General features: G+C 41.2%; 1 protein-coding gene across 1 annotated transcript in view; it reads right to left on the bottom strand.

Moving 5' to 3' along the window:
• The window catches only part of CDH13 (cadherin 13), a 751386-nt gene that overhangs the window by 14501 nt on the left and 714215 nt on the right, over nt 1-22670 (bottom strand). The window contains exons 12-13 of the mRNA XM_090062749.1: nt 13909-14142; nt 10533-10748 (exon numbers count right to left, since the gene is read on the bottom strand). Of these exons, the coding sequence (XP_089918875.1) occupies nt 10533-10748; nt 13909-14142 (450 nt within the window). The remainder of the gene's footprint in view (nt 1-10532; nt 10749-13908; nt 14143-22670) is intronic.

Below are 22670 nucleotides of genomic sequence, written 5' to 3' on the forward strand. Positions count from 1 at the left end.
CTGCTGAAGACGTACTCAGGAAATAGCATACTAGATCAGAACCAAAGTCTGATTAGGAAGCAAATCAGCATTCAGATCCTCAATATACCCAATTAATTATGTAAGTATTGCTGTAACCTTTATTTGGAACAGCCATATCCCACAATCGCTTTCAAATAAATTGTTTAATCACCCACGTCCCAGGACGTGTGATTGAAAAAATTTACTGGATTTGTTCTCTTGGAGCTTCATCCAAATTCTACTGATGCCTTGCTAGTGACTTCGCTGTGACTTGTATCATTCCCTTGGAAATTACTAGTATTTCTTTTGTGCCTTTGTAAAATAATCTTTTAATAGCTTCTCCCTCCTGAGACTTAGTTCAAATCCCAGTGGAGCAAGATACGGTCTAAGCTTTGCTGCAGGTGTCAAAAGATATAGCTTCCCAATCTTAGGCAAACTGGCATTTCCTTCTCTTGAGGAAAAAGGGAACTTTATCCACAGAACTCCCACTAGACTCGAAAAGCTGAAACATCTGCCCCAGTTAGTGTGTTTGCTTATTTCAGCAATTTAGCAAAAAAAAAAGAAGCTTTTTTGGGGCATGCATAGAAGCAGAAGGCGTGCCAGAGACGGGGGAGAATTTAGTGATCTTGCTGAATAGCTGTCATTGTACGAGGCTTTAAAAGAAAATGACTTTCCCCAGGTAAATGTTCATGTCATGAGTGTATATGTAGTTCCCATTCCCTTCAGCAAAATGATTTCAAGCTCCTTAATGATAAGACGACAAGAGAAATTGCATATGCCAGAGGTAAATCTATAGTAAACCTACCCAAAGCTCCAGTAAAACTCTTGCACATCAATGTCAATATTTAGCTTCATTAACTAAAATGACAGCACATGCTCTGCAGTTGGCTGACACCAACTTTGGCATGGAAGTAGAGAAACATGCCCGTTCAGGCTAATCAACTTCCAAAGGACATACAAGTTGCCCAGACAAAAATAATCCTCAGAAGGCAGTCTCTCTTTGGTAAAATCAGCCTCATTTAAAGATGTTTTCTTTCATGCTGCTAAATAGGTTATTGCAAAAGCTATAGCGATCGAATCTCCCATTAGCTTAAGGCTGATTTATAACAACTGGTCTGATGATATGTCCCTCCTCTTTGACTCTGGTCAAGTGCCTGCTTCCTTGCTGTAAAGTGTGCGTGTGAGAGAGCGACAGACAGAGAGATGCATCTTTTGAGACCAATGTGCACCAAACCTAGGGAAAGAGTAATGATGCTTGCTTTGTGAGTCAGGAACATTTAAATGTTGATTGCCGTCGATTACCCAGTACTCAGTGAGAGTCTATGTCAACCTAAAAAAAGCAACATCCAATAACATTCCCGTTCGTTATTTGTTTGGAGCATCTTAACCATTAGAATAGCATGCCTGGACTAAAGCAGCAAAGATGTTCTTGGGCTGAAACTACTTTTAATTAAAGAATTAATATTCCTAATTGAGGCATCTCTTGCTATAGCAATGCCACCTGAATATTGATAGGCAGGCGGCAGATAAAAAGCTGCAGTCTGTTGAAATATTAGCAGAGGGAGAGAGGTTGAATGACCAGCCAAAAACATTTTTAAAAAAACCCGACTGTTTGAAATGTAAAAGAATTCTCCCATGAACTGAGCTATTAAATCGAACTCAATGCCTGAAAATATTAAGTAAAACAGACAAGTAAATGTTTGAAATAGTCAGACTGAATACATCTCTTAATTTTTCACAGGTATAGTACTAAAATAAGTGGAATTCATCAAGGGTAACAGCCCGGCAGACTTTTAAAACAATGTAGAATTGCTTAAGCAGTCTGATCTCACCCTCCAAAGCTCTGCAGCACAGTTTGCTAGCAGCCTTGCAAAAGTAGAACATGAACATAATTAGAGCAGGGACATTTAAATCTCTAGGTAAACTGTTTCCCAACTTGAAATATTGAGAAACCCTAAAAATGTGTTAGTAAGCCACAAGGGCAAAGTCAGCAGCCATGCAAGGAAATGAAATCAATTAGAAATGCACCACATTTGGCTGGCTGGATGCTAAGTGATGTCAAATATCACTCTTAATTTCAATCGAAATCTTCCAAAGGATCATTTTTACAGGTCTCCAGTATGTGCACATGTAATCCATGTCGCCTGTGTACAAGTCAACTGCATGTGCACTTAAAGACTTCACATGTGGGCCTGAAAGGTTCAAAGCCTTCAAACACTTCTCCAGATATTATTTTTGCCCAAACAGGGAATAGAAATGATACCAGGTGACCTTTGTGACCAATTTAAATCAACCAGCTCTTCTTGAATGTCTGTTAGCACATACTGCCCACTCACAGCAAGTTGTCTGCCACCAAGGGGTGGACGAAGCAGGGTTTTTACGGTGTACGGCTGGCCCTGAGAGCAGGACTGGGTAGCAATATAGACATACCCAGTGATGCTCATAGAAATTATCAGATGACTTGCCACAGAGGTCTGTGGCAGAGATGGGACTTGAATACTGGGCTCTCTAGTCCCCAGTCTGGGGTTTGAATCACAAAAGCAGCCTAATCTTGGGTCAGTCAAAGGGGAATAATACAAAGCTGTTATTGTTCTCACACATACAAGCGCATCTTTGCCATTTAAAATTCAAATGTTATTAGTAGGTCCATTTTATACCATGGCGCTGTCAAGCGCGTGGAGCTCTTCCTGACTGCTGCAGCCATGAGAAGAAAATTTTGTCTGTACCGTATTCATATCTTCATTGCCCATGAAATACATGTTTGTTTCTGGCAAATTTGTGACAATGGAATATTTGGTCTCTATGCCTTCCATGAACTGCAAAGAATAGGGACAGATCTTTGTTCCTTTTGGGGGGGAAAAATCTGACTGTAAAAACTAAAAAGTATGTTAAACTGTGAAAAACTATATTACATGCTTGCCTTAACCTAAGCAAAGCAAAGACATTCACAGATGAGCCTCAAAATTTGGTACCAGCAAGTAACAGTCCTACCATGGTAAAATGAAAAGAACAGATGACCTTACAGGTCTTTTCCATTTGTAACTTCTACGATTTGCCTTAGTTTCATGCTATTCGAGGCAGCATTTGGACATTCAGATATTTGGTGTTCTTGCATAATGCAGGAAATATATACTTTGATTCCCTCATATGAAGAGATGGATTAAAGGAAGCATTTCATTTTTAATTCTGCCTGTCCATGCTCAGTTAAGCTCAAATTTGCCAGTTAATACCATTTGAAGATTTTTTTTAAAATGGTTTAATATCCACGTGTCTAATATAGTGTGGGAAATTGTCTTTTGGCCCTCTAGGTGCTTTCCTTAAATGGAAAAAAAAAAAGCTGGTGGGGGGAGAGCTAGCATTTCAATGGGAAGGATAGAGGAAATTAATAGGAAGTTAAATTTAAGGATATCTCTCTGAGGCTTATTTGCAATCACAGTTCTGGCATCTCTGTGATACTGTTTCTCAGCACACCTGAGGCCTTTCACACTCAGTTTGACAAATTAATTTCAATGCCAAGGCCGCCAGCTCATTTAATTTCTTCTCAGCTACCTTATTTTTTGTTTCCTTACTTTCTGTTCATGATAATGGAGTACTTTATTTACTTAGGCCAAAGTCAACTTACAACTTTGGAGTCCACTGCCCAGGCTAGAATAAAAAGTAAATGTTCCTATCACTTGTCTGCTGTCAACTAAAACTTAAACTGTTGTTATCCAGCATGGAAACGTGTCACTTTTCAGGTGTTGGCATTTTTCCTCACAAATAAATTGCACTGACATAACGTTGCTACTATGATTGATTGGTTAATGGCATTACTCTGTATTCTGTTTATTCTAGTTTTGGCTATTGTGCCTTGGATTCTCATTTTAATCCCCTGCTTTCAGAGTGCCTGGCTCTAACTTAGTGTTTTATGTTGGTATACAATAAATTACAATGTGAAATGCAATCACCCACTGGAAACAACATAATTTATTTTTAAATGAAGTGAAAAATCCACTATTTAAATATTCTCTAGGGGATTTCTCTCTGGTTGTGAAACCTAGATCTGATCGTAAAGTCTAGTTTCCCAATAGAGATGCTAGCTTTTGATGTGTTCACTGTGGCTGCGTTCAGAAGCACATTTTTTTTTCCCTAAATCCCTTCTAGGGTAACAGAAAAAAACTCTGGGAAGCATTTCCACTTTGTCCAGTCACTTGTATGTATTCCAGGTCCTAAGAGTTCTTTGATGCATGTCTGTGCACTGACCTATTATGATTAAGTTCATTGTGGAAATTAATTATTCCAAGGCAGTGAAGGGCAAGCCATTTTTTTTTCACCAAGACCAATATATCTTTAAAAGCTAGCAGTCTGCTAAAACATTTTGCATTTGTTGTGAATTTGATGGCATTTAAATACAGTTTGAAAAGGCAATCACTCTCTAATTACTATTCACACCAGACCTATGTCAAGACGTCTTACCAGGTTTAAAGCTTGTACATTTTCAGGTCAATATATCAATTCTTTTTCTCTTTTGGACTTCATCTGGTTTTTATTATTTAAAATCAATAGGCCATTTTGTGATATTGTCTTAGTGAAAACCTTGGGGGATTTTGGTTGCAATGGTGATGAACTGCCTTACGAAATACAATATGCCAATATGTTTATTTTCTTGAGCGCTTTAAGAAAGTACATTCCTTGGGCTTTATCAGCTCCTGAACTCAGATGCTCTAACTGCATCATGGTAAAATGACTGGTTTTGACTGTGAAAACCCTAACAACCCAGTGTTCAGAAAAGATGCCTCCAAAATAGCTTATTTTGGCTTGCTTTCTTTCCTTGCACAAAAAACCAGGCAACTACAGCTTTAAGGACACGCTCCATCATGCACTTGTTCTTTGTCCTACCTCTTTCTCTCCATTGTGTGGCTGACATCCAGTTAACTTATCCTCTATCAATTTCATCTTAGATCTATTTCTTTGCTAAGCTCCTTCTCTTACACCTACTGTTCTCTTTGTCCTGATCTCATTCAGCAGCTCCTCCATGAGAGGCAGGCTGTGCCTGATATCACAGTGTTGCAGTCCAATACTGTATCATCAGTAGTGGCTAGCTCTTCTGAAGTAAGGCCTAAGGATCCCTCAAGTAGGCAGATGAAGGATGACCAGCTTCCCATACAAGATTTCCTCCTGGTCTCTAGGGCTAGGGACAGATATTGAAAAAGCCTGAGCCTGAATTGCTTCAATCTTTGCTGTTAGTCTAACCTGGCTAGGCTAGGTTTGTAACCAGAAAGACACGCCAGAAATGCAGGTAGGGCGGTGGGAAGGGGGCACTAGAGCAGCCCTCCCTTCCCTTCCACAGTGCTGAGCTGAGGGGAGGCATGGCCAGGCCCTGGCAGGACACTCTGATTAGGGAGGGGTTCCCCACCTCCTGAGCAGATCAGCAGGGAATTGATAACAGTGTTTATCACCCTTAACTCAGTGTTTATCACCCCATCAGGAAACAAAGCCTCTCTCTATTAGTATAAGCTTTTCTTAAACAGCTTTTTCAAGGAAGGAACTGGTCTCGCACAGCACAGACCATAGCCAGCATGTGGTAGGCTAGCGGAAACCAGGCAGATGCCTGCAGTCTCTGCTGGAGCTGCATCCAGAGAGCAGAGGGAAGGGGCCAGCTCTGCTGTGAAGCAGAAAGCTTCACTCAGCCCAAAGAGCATGCCGGGATGTGGGGCGGGGGGGGGAGTCTGATTTAACTTAAACAAGCAAGGGGCCTGGGACAGACATTGCATAAACCAGTTTGACCCAAATCAGTTAAGTCTGATACTACATTCAACCAGGTTTGTCTCAAACCGGTTTCAGCCATTTTCAAGTTGGTTTATGTACACTGAACAGCTGGTCTGCTACAGGTTTAAATCAGTTTCTGATCACCTAAGCCAGTTTATGAATATGTCTGCCCCTAGACTAGCAGCTAGATTTTAGCCTAAGGCTGAAGCATGAGTTCTAATATCCCTTCCACAACTGATTGGCATTAACTGTTGTAACTCTGGATATTCTCGTTATCCATCTAAACATCTAGTCCCTCTCTTCCTCAGTTCTTGGCCTTGGTAGCTTCCTATGGTAATGAGATCCATTTCCTAATTATGTGCTGTGAGAGACAGCATTTTGCTTTACCATGCTTGCATTTGCCTTCTTTATATTGCACTGAATACACACTTGTCCTTGTGTTCTAGGGCAATGACACTCAGCAGAGTCCTCAGCAATCTGTACGTCTTGTGCTCCAACTGCACACCTACTTATTTTGTATTTCTGGGCAACTGTGTATTCCCTAGCTTGCTACTGCTGACAGTTGTGAGTGGTAGGACAGTAGCTGAATTAGCTAAATTATTTCCTTTTGCTTGCACTGCAGTTTGAAGGACGGTCTTCAATACTGTGTTTGATTCATTCAGAAAGCCGCCACATATGCCTCCTTCTATGACTTAAAGAAGAGGTCCATATTCTAAGTTAAATTGTAATTGCTCCATTTAAATGATAATATCAAGATGTTTTGGGCTGGCAAGAGATTCATGCAAGGCATTTTTATACCTAGCAGCTCTTTCATGGGTCTATCCATCCTCGCTCCAGATGTCAAATATTAAAAAAAAAAGATTTTGGCATGAACAGCAAAGTTCCCTTGACTGAAGGATTTACCTCCTAGGAATAAGAGCCTCATAAAAGATAAGCACTGGGAGCAAAGTGAGCCACGTAAGGGGTTTTGCAAAGATTAAACCCATAACTTGCCACTAGCAATGGGATATTTCATCTGTTCAATAAGCATTAAAGTTCCCATAGTTTTTATGACACTATAATCTTTGATTACTCTGATAAATATTTGGACTATAGGAGAGATTGTGATGAAACTAATAGCAGTTATAAAAAGAACAACTAGTTGTGGAGCTGGACAAGAACCAAACCCCCGACGTGACACCAGCATATTTTGGAAGACTTCAGATCCACAGCCAAACTTCTCAGCTAGATCCTGGCCCCAGTCTATCCTGCTCTGTATAGTCTTTTCCACCTGTGGAAAGCCATTATGAAACTCTCCCATATGATTTGACAGTGGTTGCCAGCCACTTTCCAGAGCATAAATAATGATGCGAGATACAAAACAATGGAGTATCTGGGCCCTTTCTCTCTCAAATACATTGAATCAATACCCCTGGGCTCCCAGCATCACTCAAATTTAGGAAAAGGGTTGAATGCTCAATGTCAGGCCTCTCTGTTTGTTGAAGCATATTTGTCAAATTCATGTTCTCACTCAGAACGACTGTGTATAAAATAACCCACATCTGGCAAAGGGAGATCTTGCCATGTGCATGTTCCATACAGCTGGTGTTTCCCTGGCTTTTCATCAGTTGCTCAGACAACAGAGCGAATCGCTCCACTTACACAAAATAAACTGCACCTGCAAACCATGCAGGCATACATCATTTGTGCCTCTTGTTTTACAAAACGAGAGAGCAGAACGAGACTGCCATCTTACTATTTTCTTACAGGCATATCTTTTTTTTTTTTTTGGTAGAGCTAATATCCATGTTTATGACTCTTTTTGCTATAGGCTCACATATGCGCTGTGGTACGGCCAGGCATTTTTCCAGGAAGAACACCTGCACCATTGTACCTCAGACAAGTAAAAGTCTCAACTGCTATATCATGTAGACCACAGCTGAGCAGTATGCTACTCCACTAGGTGTCTTGGTCCAATGCTATGACTTGGCATGGGCAAATACCTATCTCCTCTCCATCCCCTTCTCACTAGACTGCTTTCAAAGGGTGTGTGGAGTCGGGAAAGAAATCAGAATCCTTGAATGTTTAACAACTGTACTACTACTACTTAGGGCAAGTTCTGCTCTCGGTCTGAGCAGAGTAAATAAATCCAGAGCAATTATACTGAAGTAAAGTGAGGATCTCACTGATGCTATGAACATATGCTGCATTTGTCCCTGGATAGGCTGTGCCCGTGTTTTGTTCTGGAACAAAAATATCCCAGGATTGGCATATACACACACATCACCCTTTTACCACGATTTATTGAGTGGCTAACTACAGTGCTGCTTTTTCTGCCATTGGTTCAATGATGCAATCCCCGGAAAACTGTACAGACATACTTTGCAATAATCTGGGCTAAACTGTCACTACCTTTTATCTAAGAAGCTTTTTTAGAATTCATCCTGGAATAGTGGACATGGTTTAGCCTGAAATAAATGAGGCTCATGTACGCAGCCTTAGGGAACAAAAGAGCAGGTACTTGCACTTAGCATTTATATAGCCCTTTTCGCCTTCAAGGAGCTTCACAGACAGTAGCTAGTTCTAATCTCTGCACAGCCTGCCTCACCTAGCTTTGGGACATGTATGAGCCTTTCCTTTCCCCCAGTCTTTAGATCTGAATCTTATCATGGTGTACCTTGCCAACACTGTAAGACCCTGAGATACCAAAGAGGCATTGATTCACCCATATAGTGCAATACATGCACATGAGACTTTATAATAACTGATAGCAAAAATACTTAAATCACCAATTTATCACCAGAGATACTTTATTATCCCCTGTTTTCTGGAGGAAGACACTGAAACACTAAGGGCTAAATCTTATTTTGCTTTGTTTGCCTAAACAGCAGGTACACAGCCACTACCCGGCAGTGTTTGGCACATTGTGATTTAGCTCTGCCTGTGCCCAGTGGGCATGCTCAGTGAAATAAATATGCTGACATGGCGGATGTGTGTGTGTAAGGTCAGAAATTGTAGTAGGGCAACAAACATGATTAGCAGGTGTTACCTTCCCATATTTCATCCTAACACTCTAGTGGTGAATGTAGAAAACAAGAATCCCAAGATCCCAGAGGAGATTTGAAGACATGCATCTTCTGCTTCTTTACTCTAATTGCGCTAACAACCAGGCCAAAGGCAAGATGTGATTTAAGTCATTCTCCAGCCCTCCTCTTGAAGCTGGCCTACTAGACCCAGCCAACAGAGGAAACTGTGTAGGGCTAAGAGGACAAGCATAAGTTAGAGGGGACAGTTCAGTGAGATTAATACCACCCTAGAATAGCGGTGGCTCTGGGTTCTAGCGTGGCATCACCTTGCCAAACCTCCTTAGTGGTTTTTATCCATTTTAGACAATGGATATTACATGCAAGATGTGCCAAGTAAGCCTCAAGAGGTGGGGTGGAGAGGAGGTTCAAACCCTTTCTTGGTGAGGCAAGGAGGAACCTAGAACCTAGGCAAACTGGTAGGCTAGCTCTCCTCCCTCACTTCTGGAAAAACTGGGCTTGTCTACACGTGACACTTTTAAGTGGAATTAGCCTAAAAAATCACCATTTTTAAGGTACATTAAAGGTGCATGTTCACACATGCATGCCCTGCCTTAAAAATAGTGACTTTAGGCTAATTGCACCTAAATATGATACCTGCTTAAGTACCAAATCTAAGATGGGATAGCTAAGCCCATGTGTAAATGCTTAATGAGCATCAATGGACATGCGCTGCATTAATGCTCATTAGCATGGCCACACATGCGCTAATGCGATTTAGCTAAGCCAGCCTAAATCTAATACACCTTAATGCACATTAGCATGTGTACACATGTAGATGCATACCTAAATTGCCTTAATGTACCTTAAACAAAGGTGCATCAAGTTTGGACATGTGTAAGTACATGTGTAGACATGCCCACTGAGTCCCAAATTGCATTTTAATGCCCAAAATTGCAGATATGCAGCTGTGTACATGCCAGTTAGATTCATAAAGTAAATGGGATTTAGCCCTAAGAGTATAAAGCAGTTTCCCCAGGGCAGTCTATTATGAGGATTTGGGAATCCCACTCCCTGAGTCATTTTGTTTGTTAAATATAATGTTTTATTCTTTTGTCTCCCACTTTAAATTATGTGTTTGTCAAGGCTGTTTGAGAAAGGTCTACTCAGGAGCATCAAAAAGAGACAATCCCTTGAAATTTACCCTAACACATCAGCTCTCCCCTTCTTTTTTTGACTTGCAATTCTCCAGACTATCAATCTTAGATGTCTATAGGCTTAGATCCTTGAATAAGTTCCCTGTGTTCCAGTTGCTTGCACACTTTGTACAGAGGAATAGATTGAAGCAGACAGTACTCATTTTCATGGTGACCCAGAACAGCTATAGTTACAAGAACACCTTTAATCTCCCGTTTCTGTTTCTGAATTGAAGTTAGGGAAGAGATGAAAGAAAATGTCTCACACTTCAGTTAAAAATGCGGCTACTTCTCAGTTTTCTTTTTCTTTGATTTTACTTAAAAACTATTGCCTCAATTTCCAATCAACTGCTAATTTGAAAATGAGGCATTTCCTTGCCTTTCTATCCTTAACAATAAAAGAAATCTCCCCTCCTCATTCATATAGGTACTTCCTCAACAAATGCAGTTGTCATACTTTGGGCTTGTAGATGGCTTTATGAATTAACTTCTCCCTTGGGTGAGTTTTCATATAAGAATGCATAACAGAATCAACTGCAAGAACCAGCAGCTAAATACGACTTCAGTGAAATTCAGAAAAACTTACAAAATAAACTGAAGATTGAAAAGAGGATTAGGGTCATGCTGATATGAAGGGCATCGGCTGCACTGCAGTCCATTTTGGATTTCTTGCAGGAACACACTTGTACTTTCAGTTCTGTATTATTAGTCAGAGGTGGCTTTCCAGAATCTGTCACCAGGATGGGGATGTTGTAATTGGCCTTTTTCAGGTTTTGAAGCAGGCTGACCTGGGCATGAGTGTCTGCAAAGAACGAGGACACAAGAATTAGAGAGCCCCAACTGACGGTGGGGTGGAAGGGGAAATAAGAAGGACCAATGAACAAGCCACACAACCACATACCACACTTACCCATGGAAACTAAAGGGGAAAAGGAGTATTATACATAGCATAGAGAATCTGGTAACAAATTCAGTCACAGGAATTCATCAGACAGAGTTGAGGGATAATGGTCAATACCTTCCATGACACCAGGAAAGCAAGGGCTTTCAAAAGCTTCAGGACTTTTACACAAGTATGATTTCTCTAGTCAAAGCATGTCAGCAGGCAAATTCCAGTGGAAATAAGTGTACCAATTAGCAGCTAGATTACATCACTCACACAGTGGGCTTGTCCACAAGAAATGGTTTGAGCGCAGTAGGCTAATTCTATTGCACATTAGCACGGCAGGCAAAAACCCAGGCTGATGTACTAATATGCAGTAGAATTAGTCTACCGTGCATTAGTGTCACCAAAAAAATATGCATTAGTCACCAAAAAAGCATGCACCGGAGCTAATGCACAGTAGTGCCGATTACGGCACATTATAGTAATATCTGTAGGTACAGGGCTTTTTTACACATGCAAGCGCCACAGCACTGGGTGCTTTGAAAAACACCCGGCGCTGCAATGCATGCAGCTGTATCAGGTGCAAGATTCACATTAGCATGAAGAAAATGGGGGCAGTGTGTTTTTGAACTTTAGTTCAAAAGTGCGCTGCCGCCATTTTCTGCACGTTGATGCACATTTTGCCACTTAAACAACTGCACAGCACAGTGCATGTCAGCTCATGTGTGGAGCACACTCGATTCATCGAGTCTGGATTTCTTGCAGGACTCGATCAATTGAGTCTGCTCCAAAGTAGCGGATCTCTGGCAGGCTTGGGACAGAAAGGCATGTGTATAAATACCCAAAGGTACTAAACTTAATGTGCTGTAATTACGGCATGTTAATGAATGTGTAGAGGCGCCCAGTGAGAAGGGAGGTAATAAGATGCCTTCTACCCAAAGTTATGGTCTGGAAGTTGGGAGTGGACATGGGACCTGTTATCAGGTGCTTCCCTAACCTGAGTTGTTATAAAGGGTAAGGGAAAGCAGGGGGTAAACCAATCACTGCCTCTTTTACAATGGTCAGCAGGGTTGGCTGTTTGTTAGCAGTCAGGTAAATATAATGAATGTGAATACAGGACAGAGAGCACTGACATTGTTTTTGTGGACCTGGTCCATCTTCCATGTCTCCTTAATGGGCTGAGGGTTGGGTCCTCAAGACACACTCTACCTGAAAGCTCATAGAAGTTCGTGTGCTGGGAGCTATTTGCACATATTTCATAGCCTGCTCTGAAAGTGGACACACCAAAAAAAATAACAAATTTAAGTCTTAAGCCATGTTAAAAGCTCGGGTTAGATAACATTTTCAAGTTTATCACACACAGTAAAACAGCTGCAGGAATTGCAACAGCAGGAACCAGGCCAGAAAACACCAGTGAACACTCCTGCAATATGCTGTGAATAAGAAACAGGAGTCAGACCATTTATTCCATTATCTGGAATAGTCTAAATATGCTAAAGTGAATTTATAACTGTGCAGTTGTTTTAATTCAGATTTTGATCCTGCTACATTAGAGAAGTCCAGGGCAAGATGCTCACAAACAGCAGCAGTATCAAAGCCACAGGCGCCTGTCAGAAATTAAGATGCCAGTAAAAATGGTCCTGGGTTTGACTGGACCTGATTTTCTTTTTTAACAGCAGGCTGTAGACTTCTTACCTTCCTTAGCTTTATGAATTCCTAACTTACGTGCTTCTGAAGAAGCTACAGTGCTGGCTAATGTTTTAGAGGGAAAAGCTGATTGGAGTGATTAATTAAGAATACCTAGGCTCATCTTGGAGAAATGTTTGCAACAGACTCTCAAAAACACATAAATCTCAACCAGATTAGATTCTCATTGCGAAAAACAAATTTCTGCCACGTTCAGCTGGTCCACCAACCCTCTCAGTGAACCTGGGGCAATTTAAAGCTTTGAAAAATAATCTAGCAAAACTGTCAAACTGGGTGAAGCTTGCTCATTTGCCTCAGCTTTTGCTTTCAATTTGCAGGGTTGAAAACAAAACTCAGAAGTCATATATGGAACCGTGGAAATCAGTGGCTATGAATTAAAACCAGCAAGGTGCTTGCACATACAGGTAGCACATTAGTTTGCTACATGAGCTCAGATAGTTTGTGGCCTCCTCATTTTTTTGTGGTATCAACTACCATATTGCAGAAAAGACACTATTGCCTTGTCTCTGGTAAGGGTGTACAGCATAAGGCAGTCAAGATGAGTTCAAGTCTCAAGAATCTAATATTTGGAATAATATTTGGGGCTTGGAGGTTTATACTGATGGGGAAAGATTTTGCAGTGAACTGCTAGAAGAGTTCGTACCAGGGAAGGGGTGGAGAATGCTGATGGAGCTAAACAGTTTGCTCAGCAAAACAAAAAGCGATAGAAATAATCTAAATTAAAAACAATAACCCCCAGAAGCACAAATCTTCGTGCTTGCTTTCTGCCCTAGAAATATTCTGCAATTCTTTGGCACGTGCTTGGATTTCTCCTCCTGCAATATCATCCCTGATCTGCATGATACTGTCTGACACGTAATTAGTTCCAGAGACTCCAGTGGGGACCACTCTAATGCATGAAGTTAGGCACACTGTACAGTCCCTTGCTGAATTAAGGCCAATTAAATCATAGGATAAGACGGCTACATTGTAAAATTGCCCTGCATGTCTTACGTATGCAAGCGGTCCTACAAAATTACAGGGCCCCATTACTGCTTAAAGAAATACTTCGGGAGGCAGGTGGAGCGAAGTCTTTGGGAAGAAAAAGAATTCAAATTTCAGCGAGGAAGCCAGAGTCTGTTGCCGTGTCATCAATGTCCTACCAAGCCATCATTTCTAAAAGGCACTTCATTGAAAACTGCTCACCCACCAGTCCCGACAGCTGTAAAGATCAGAGAGGGGCTAGCCAGGTGAGACCTGCATCTGCAAAACTCTTGCTGAATTGTGCTTGTTGAGGGTTTCAAACAAAGCAAACTCAGAACCTCTCCCAAAATAGAAACGGAACAAGGAGACACAAGACCCCAAAACTGGATAAAAATGCAAGACTTACTGTTAATCTTGGTGATTTTCCACACTTTATCTGGGACAGCCTGTTTGCTCAGTTCAAATTTGAATGGATCTGTATTGGGGTGAAGGTCATCATCTTTTGCTTCCAAAACCACTACCCTGAGATCCTTTGCATCATCACAGACTTTTGCCAGAGTTGGCTTAATGTACGGGGCATTGTCATTGACATCTTCCAGGGTAACCTGCAAAGTCCCTGTACCAGTTGCAGGAGGGTTGCCTGTGTAAAAAAAAACAAGCGTATGCTTATGAACCCAAGCTTTCAGAGGACATACTGCCATTGGTACATACCTTGGTGCTCACAAAAGGACAGCAATGCTATCGACATAATAAGCCCAAGAGTCACTTTTACAAGATAGTGCTGTATTTTCAGAATCTGGTGTGCATGGACCACGGGGAAGAGCGTTAATCTAAGCAAATCTCCTTTAAGGTGGCTGCTGCGCCATGAGAAAAGCTTTGCATAGTATTGCTAATCACTGCAAGGTAAGTGTCACCGTCTATGCAGGGGGCCAGTGCAGGGTTGGAGGGAGCAGGAGCAGACTACTGCCAAGAGCGGCAAATTTTCTCCTGAATCTCAGCACATGTAGACACCTGCCCAGGATGGGTTTACTCTAGAGCAGGGGTGGACAAAATGTGGCCCTGGAGCCAGATGCAGCCCACCAGGCCATTCTAGCTGGCCCGCGGGGCCCCTAAAAAATTTAGAAAATTATATTTATTTGCCCTGGGCTGCCTGTCATGCGGCCCTCGGTGGCTTGCCAAAACTCAGTAAGCGGCCCTCTGCCCAAAATAATTGCCCGCCCCTGCCCTAGGTTAGTTTCCTCTAGAGCAAACCCACCCCACAGCATTTGCACATGTAGATATGCCTGCTGTGTAATAGCTTCTCAGCCTTTTGGCTAAGATCAAGTGTGCCATCCCCCCAGGGTTAGTTGGCTAACACTGTATTTTCTATAACCGAGTTGCATTCCCCTCCTCACCCCCATCCCTCTGTATTTCCCTACTGACTTTGTCATCTTTTTGGTTCATGGCTCTTAACGTCCACTAATAAAACTCATCTATTCTATGGGGTCAAAATCAGATGAAGGTATATAAGTGAGATCCAAGCCTAAAGGAAAAATTCCTGTACACAGACATACAGTGAGAGGCCGTCCATGCCCCCAGGGAGCTTTCCCTGGAATTAGATCCTAGTTATTTTAAATCCAGGGCCTTGAATTGTGGACCATTTTTAGTTAACTTAGCAGATGTGCAGTTGTCAGCTGAATGATCTCCCTTATTTACCCAGAGTAGTACAGAACGAGCAGCGGCCGTTCAAGCTTCTACAAATTATCTGCCGGCGTATCTCAGTCCCGACTGGACAAAGCTGCTTCAGGCACGAAAGAGCTGTTTATTCACCATGCCCCCCAAACCAGCCTTAGCTCCCATTCAGCGACCGACACAGCGGCCGTGGTGCTGGAAGTATTCGTAATGCAGACGTCCACCCACTGGGAACAGGACGAAGACCACCATCTCATTTCGCAGAGGTCAGGAAAGAGCTGACAAGTGGTAATAACTTCCAGTCACTACTGATGCATGCCATGGTTGAACCAGTGACCTGCTATACCAGTTAAAAGCTCAATATCTCATTTCCAGTCCCTTTGAAATCCGGCTCCCCTTGACAGCTGGTCTCAAGTTTTTAAAAACACCTTTCCTCTTTTAGATGCTGTGATACCTAATAAGGCTGTCCCCAACTGAAATCAAACATTTCTTTGGATCCAGGTTTTCTTACCTACCTCCGACACCTAGCATTTTCTCCATAGCAAAAATCTGTGATTTCTGGGTTCTGTTTAACTTCAGACCCCCTCAGGATGCAGAGAGGAGACAGGAGGCTATGTTTAACCGTTGAACTTCTAGTGTGATGGTTTATGGTATTTTAAAATTCAGCAGGAAAAGTGGTACTATTTAGTATAATTAATCTGCATATAATGGCAGGATCAACTTCAAAATCACCAATTGATTGTGGCAGTACATTTGAAGGAAGAAAGTAAACACCTCGTAGTCTGGCTCGACAGACTACTCACTGTAACATAATGTGATTAGTTGTTATAATGACAAATGTTACTAATAGTGACACTTCATTTGTTTCAGAAACACAAATGCATAACAAAGGCAGAATTTTCAGTCCCATCGGTTTTTTTCCCTTCTCTTTGTCATCACAAGGGTGAGGGTTGAGTTCTTTTTAATGAAAAATAAATTATTTTTCACTTTTTATTGAACTAATTGAATTTGCAGAAAGACTCCAATACATTTTTTGTTCTTGATATGTTATTAAGTAAAGTCGTACGGCAGAATGGATGAAAAGACATTTGAGTATTTGAAATATGATCATAAAAGTCAGCCTTTCATGCACTTAATTAAACTGCTGTCTTTAATTCTGAATGCATTATTTCCACACTGGACTGATAATGTCTTGCGCGCTGCCCTCCTTATCTGCCTCTGAAGTCAGTAATATAGAAATCAGCTTTTTGAAATTAAGAACTCAATGGTATTATAAATATACTTTTCTTTGGTCAAATGCAGATGTGGCCATATACTTCTCTGCCTTGCTTATGCATCGCTATTTGTATACAGCTTATGGACTAGGCAACTAATATGCACAAATAGAGAGGAAGAAAATTGCTTTTGTCCACTTCAATGACTTACTCTCAGAGCATTTTACTTATAAAGACTTAAACAAAATGTTTTCCTGATTTATAAAGACTTTCAAAAGAAAAATAAGCAAATGTCAAAGCCATAAATTGAAGCTTGTTAACAAGCCTGCCATAAAAATGCAACAAGAAGTGAGTCAAAGAAAAATGGTCACAACATATCCACTGGGAATATACGGCTTTTATATATTTGACACTATTATGCCTTTGATATAAAAACCATTCAAAACCCCATGATCTCCAGTTGGCAACAGTTTTGAAATGAACGCCTCTCACTAGCATATTTTAATTCTAAAATAAGATTTCTTTCAATAGATATTGTAAAACTTTGCCATTAGAAGTTGAATTAATGCATAAACCAGGATTTAAAGGTCTCAGTCCTACCAAACTCTTGGGAACAGCTTTGCAAAAGGGCTCAGGTCCTGTTTAATCACTGAAATGACTGCTGGGGCTGAACACTTTGAACATTTAGGTGCCTGCATAGGGCCTGAAGGATAGTGAAACCATCTGAAATTCCTGCTGGTCGGCATACAAGATACAAAATTCAATTTAATGGCACTACTCATGTGAGTAAGGGCGATTAGTATAAGGATCCTCAGGGTTCACCCCCAAGTTAGTTTAATTCCACATGAAAGATGAGAGAGCCTGCATCAGCTATAAGCATTACTGAGTTGGAGCCATACCCTTGCAACTGTTCTAAGTGATTCTTAGTAGTAGTGGGGATACTCATTTGAGTAAAGATTTTCCAAATTAAGCAAGGTTCATGAGTTTGGACCCTCTGTCAGTAATTCCAGAGAATACCAAATCATACCACAATGGGAAGCTTATGCTTTATACCTTTGCAATGCATGATGTATAGTAGTATCTTTATGTCCCAACACTGAAGTACATAAAAAGCTTCTGCAATCACTTGTCACTTAAGCAACAGCTAGTGTAGTTGCAAGATGCAACCATCAGAAAACAGAAAAGGATTGGTGGGTACGCATCATGGCTTGAAGGTGCAGGCTACATATTGCACGACAAGGTCCATTGTCTGGGAGCTAGAGCCTAGAATGAAAGGGGCTATTACGATAAGAAAACAGCATAACATTTTATTCTAGTTCTATCAAGTGCAAATGAATGTGGTTACAGAAAAATAAGTGGTTTGAAAATGAATGTTCTCAAAATAGACCCTTTGGATGTTGCTGTATATTGATATTTTAATTTAATGTCATGTGGGATCATATGGTGCTTCTTAAGAAACTGCGATTCTTATGAAAGTGTAACTCAGCTGCAGAAATGTTTTCTATTCAATTTAAGTATGTGGCAATGGATTTGAAGACAGACTTCCAGCTGGACAGTTAAAGGTAGTTGGAGTTCTGACAGCTGCATGAGAACCACCAGTTAGTTATCGGGAGGCCTCCAATACATCAGTTATGCCTGTACGTAAAAATGATGGGCATGGACTGGGAAAACATTTTGCAAAATATCAAGCCTTGCACAGAACAGCATGTTCACCAGCTAATCATGACTGAATTCCTGATCAATACATTAATAAGAGCGTAGCATCCCCTTTTTCTTTCTTGAAAATAGCTTTCTGTCAAGTTGGTCTATGATTAGCTGATACAGCAGCTCAGCTCACAAAACCAATCTGCAGCGCAGAGTAAATAATGACATCATCAGCAAATGCCACTCCGCCCTGCGAACATCCATCAGAAATAATAAATCTACATAAATCATTTGCTCTAATTGAAATGAAGTTATTGCAATGCAACATTGTCACATGATCGTCGTCTCCTGCTTGGAAGACAAATGCTTTGGATTTGCTTCGGTGTTTACGAAGCAGCAGGGGATCATTATTCTGAGATGAGATTCTGCTTTTCTGATGGCATATTTTAAAGAGATAGCAACAGGATAGAAATCTAATAATACAATAAAATACCTATGTTACATCAGTAATCTGAAAAGAAATGCAGTTTCTGAAATCAAAACAGCTCACTCCACTAAACAGAACCACAATGTCACTTTGTTGCGCTTCCTTGTGATTTGCTGCCTTGCGGAAATCGTAGTTGGGGGGGCTTCCATTATCCCATTCTCTCCTAGAGGCTGGGTCCCCCGGTGGACAACATCTTCTTGACATCCTTATTAACTTAGACAAGGAACCTGGCCCACAAGAACATATAAACTACAATCCCATGAAGCAACAGGCCACCATGGGAGAATGCACCTCCTACTGCACTGACTCGAAATGAAAAGTTCTGCTATTTCCCTGTTGAATTTTTCCAGAACTTTTAATTGCGAGAAAGAGCGTGGTACAGTATTTCGACTCTTTGCCCCAACGTGGGGTCAAAACAAGGGCTGGACTTTCCTACGAGAGGGATTTTCCAATTAGCACCCTGCTCTAAGGAGGAGTCAAAACCTGTGTTTTGCTCAAAAGTCCAAAAAGTCAAAATGGTGAGGTGGAGAAGAAGACTCCAAATACCTGGCCGGCCTAGATCCCATGTTCCCTACAGCTGGCCAAGCAGCCTAACCACAAGGCTCCTGAGCAACAGGTGGGCAGCCCTTCTAGCACTGGATATGAGCCAAAGTCAGTGCTATCTGTGTGAGTTAGCTGTGGTTTTTATCCAGTTATTTTCTAGAGTCTTAGCAGAGTTTGGGTGGCTCCCAGCAAGAATTTGAATTGCAGTGGTTCTCTGCAGGGAGTTAGGCACGGTGGCCTACCTCGGTGCCCCATGGGCATTTGTTCTGAGAATGCACAGAAGCAGTACCGTGGCAAGGGGGTTTGGTGCCCGGGGCAAAGCCCGCAGCAGCAGCCCACCCTCACCCCGTACACTGATCCGGGATGGGATGGGATGGGTGGGGCACATGCCTCCGCTCCCCCATGCTTGCCTGGGAAGTACATGCAGAAGCAGGAGCTGCCTTCCCCCCATCCCCATGCCACCCCAAACAAGCCACTTGCAGGTCCATCCCATGCCCCACCTGGGCGTCTGTTGGCACCCCTTCACTTCGGCACCCAAAACGGTTGCCACCCCGCCTTGCTACGGCACTGCACAGAAGTCTTTCTGTAAAGAGCTAGGGAATTCTGCAGCTGCAAACAAAGGCCTTTAATGAGCTTGGTGCCTGCTGTCGTGCTCTTTGGAACTCAGGCTCCTACTTTCCATCTAAGTCCCATTTAGGTTCCTAAACTCATTAAAAAAAAATTAAGTGAAACAGAAATGTCTCTATCAGCTCCTGATTAAAGATGAGAGAAGCAAACTGTGCAATGGAGAAGCAGGTCTTGAAAAATACAGAAGATGCTTGCCCATGTCACATGGTAACAGGCTTTGACTAAATCAGATGAGTCAGGTTACCTGTAAATAACATCATTTGTTTTGTGGCATAGCAGGGGAACAAAGCACTGATAATCAAAACATAATCAACTAATGAGGGAAATACCATACAGACAAATGGTACAGTGTTAAAAGGGAGAGACAAGATCATTAACGAGGCTGCATATTTTTGCTTAGATTTAGAAACGTGTAGTATCAAAGACTCACGTACATGCAATTTTTGGTGTTTAAGTCTGGAGTGTTTTATAGCCTACATTTCTGTCATTAGAGCTGTGGAACACTTATCTAAATCCCTTCTATATAACAATTTCTTATCAGTGACAATTAGGAACAAGGCCATTTTAATCAGAATTACTGAATTATTTTTGAAGGAGACCTGTTGCTCTGGCACTATTTATCAAATTCCTAAAGATGAAACTTCAGCCGCTTCAGAGGATCCAACTGTTATAGAGATCTAAGGCACGGTTTAGCTTGAAGCCAGAGCAGTATCAAGAAGAATGGATGGCACATGAACTGGCCTCTATCGCACACAAATTACAAATGGTAGAAAGATTTCAGCATGTATTTCTTCCTACTAAATTATGCTTCCAGAATTATCAAGTTAATATATTATCGAAGTCATTGTGTGCACTAGGCAGAAATTACAAAGCCATTTAAAACTCAAGGCAGTATTTTACCCTCTGGTGTATGGATGTGCCAGACTTCCACTGCAGTCAGTGCAAGCCAGTCGCATGCACGTAAAGAAAGATTTGGCTTTCAACATAGATTTCTTGTCAAGCCAACGGGGCTCAGAACTCTGTCATGTCTACAAACCACTATTTCTTTCCTGGAAATTAGAATATTTCCATTGCTTTCTTTGCAAATAGTTGTGTCGACCCACAACTTGCTTGAAATAATCTCTCAAGGTACTTGGTTCCAACAGCTGAGACCAGTTTAACTCCACTGATGTCGATGGAGTTGTACGGCCACAAAACAAAGCATCAAGTCTGGCGTTTGCTGTTTGTCTACTTAGCGTATTAAGAAAAAAAGGAACTTCCTCACATTTTCAGCAAGTGAATTTGGATTCAGGAAATCTTGCCACAGTTAATTTTTTTTTATCCCCCGTCACTAATAAGGTCACTGCAAGTTGATATTTATACATCTAGGAGCCAGCATTGTTATCTCAGTTACATCGATTCAAATCTGAAGCAACTCCACAGAAGAAATCCAGTTATTTTGGATTTATATCCAAATAACTAAGAGCACAACATGGGACTGAGCTGGCCTTCTTGACCTCTGGCATTGATTTGGATCTTTTCACTCACTCGCTCATGAATTCTTAGTTTCAGCTTGGCCTCAAAAGGAGACAAGGGCTTACCTGCTGTAAGGCATGCTCTCCACATGGCTTTATTGTATTCGTTTGTTGTACTTAATGTTGTCAAGAAAGGAAGGGCAGAGAGGAATGAAAGGAACACTTCAAAAATCCAAAAGCATTTGGGGTGAGCCGCGCAGTGACACAATGCAACCACTGAAGAGCTGAGCAGCATATGTTCTCCGGAAATAGGTATGCAGCAGACTCTGCTTTTGAAAGCAATATTTCACGCTGTACGATCAGATGATTTTTAACAATCTATGCTGAATTTTCAGACTCTTTTCCTGCTCCAAGGCTTTAACCGTCTCTCTTACCAACATTCGGCTAGACCGCCCCCCTCCATGATAACAAAAGGGACTCTCCGCAAATTGTTTTACTAAACAGGAGGTGGTGCTTCGATATTGCCTGATGCAATTTAGAGGTATGCTGTCATTGAATGTGTTCCAGTTATTGCTGTGGACATGCTCAGACCTACAACTGGTCCCACTGAAGTCAGGGGGATGGAGAGAGGAAATGCTGCTAATCATGAATTAGAGTATGACCCTAAGAGGCCGTTAATGCAATCCTCTAACACTTTGCAAGAGGTAACTCCCAATTTTTCCATAAACCAAAATTCATAATTTATTATTTTAAGTATTAAGTAGCCAGACATCTTGTTTCACAATGAATCAAAACAAATAGTCCTAAATGGTTATCCTCCTTCCTTCAAATAATATATGCAGATCGTCTTTTTGAGTAATTACATTTAAAAAAAGCACAGTTCTTTCACTGTATCAAACTGCTACTGACATATGCCATCCGTCTTAAGTACTGTTTTCAGTATTTTAATTTCTTTTTCTAATCATCAGTCCATGATGACAAATTTAAAGAATATTTGGTGTGCATTTCATATTTTACTGGAATTTAAAATGGCAGGAAAAGGATGAGTAGTCAATTTATTTTCTCTTCTCAATTAATACAGCAATTAAGATAAGGGGTGTAAAGCTGGCTTAATTGGGTTGCCATAGCAACTAATTGCCCAATTTCTTCCAAAATAACATGTTTTCGGTGGAATCAAATCTGTGGTAATTTAATTATATACATCATGAAGCAAGAAGACAGGTTAGATACATGTAAAGAGAAATTCTAATTGAAAATTGTTATGCATCTCTTTGTTACTCCAGTTTTCCTCTTGCCTCGGCATTGTCTCTTTCTGTTCATTATTAGGCATAGTACCAAATGATAATTTTTCTTCTTCATGAATGGGAATGTTGAGGCTTGCGCAGCAAATAAGACATTGAAAAGATTGGAGTTAGTTAAAGTAGCTGCTAAAAACAAGGAAAACACTAACGTTAGAACTTACAGTCATAGAAGATGAGGGTTGGAAGGGAGCTCTGGAGGTCACATCTAGTCCAACCCCCTGCTCAAG

Source organism: Crocodylus siamensis, chromosome 9, assembly GCF_052110815.1.
Source record: "Crocodylus siamensis isolate JL-2025a chromosome 9, ASM5211081v1, whole genome shotgun sequence".
In the NCBI taxonomy this organism is placed as follows: Eukaryota; Metazoa; Chordata; order Crocodylia; family Crocodylidae; genus Crocodylus; species Crocodylus siamensis.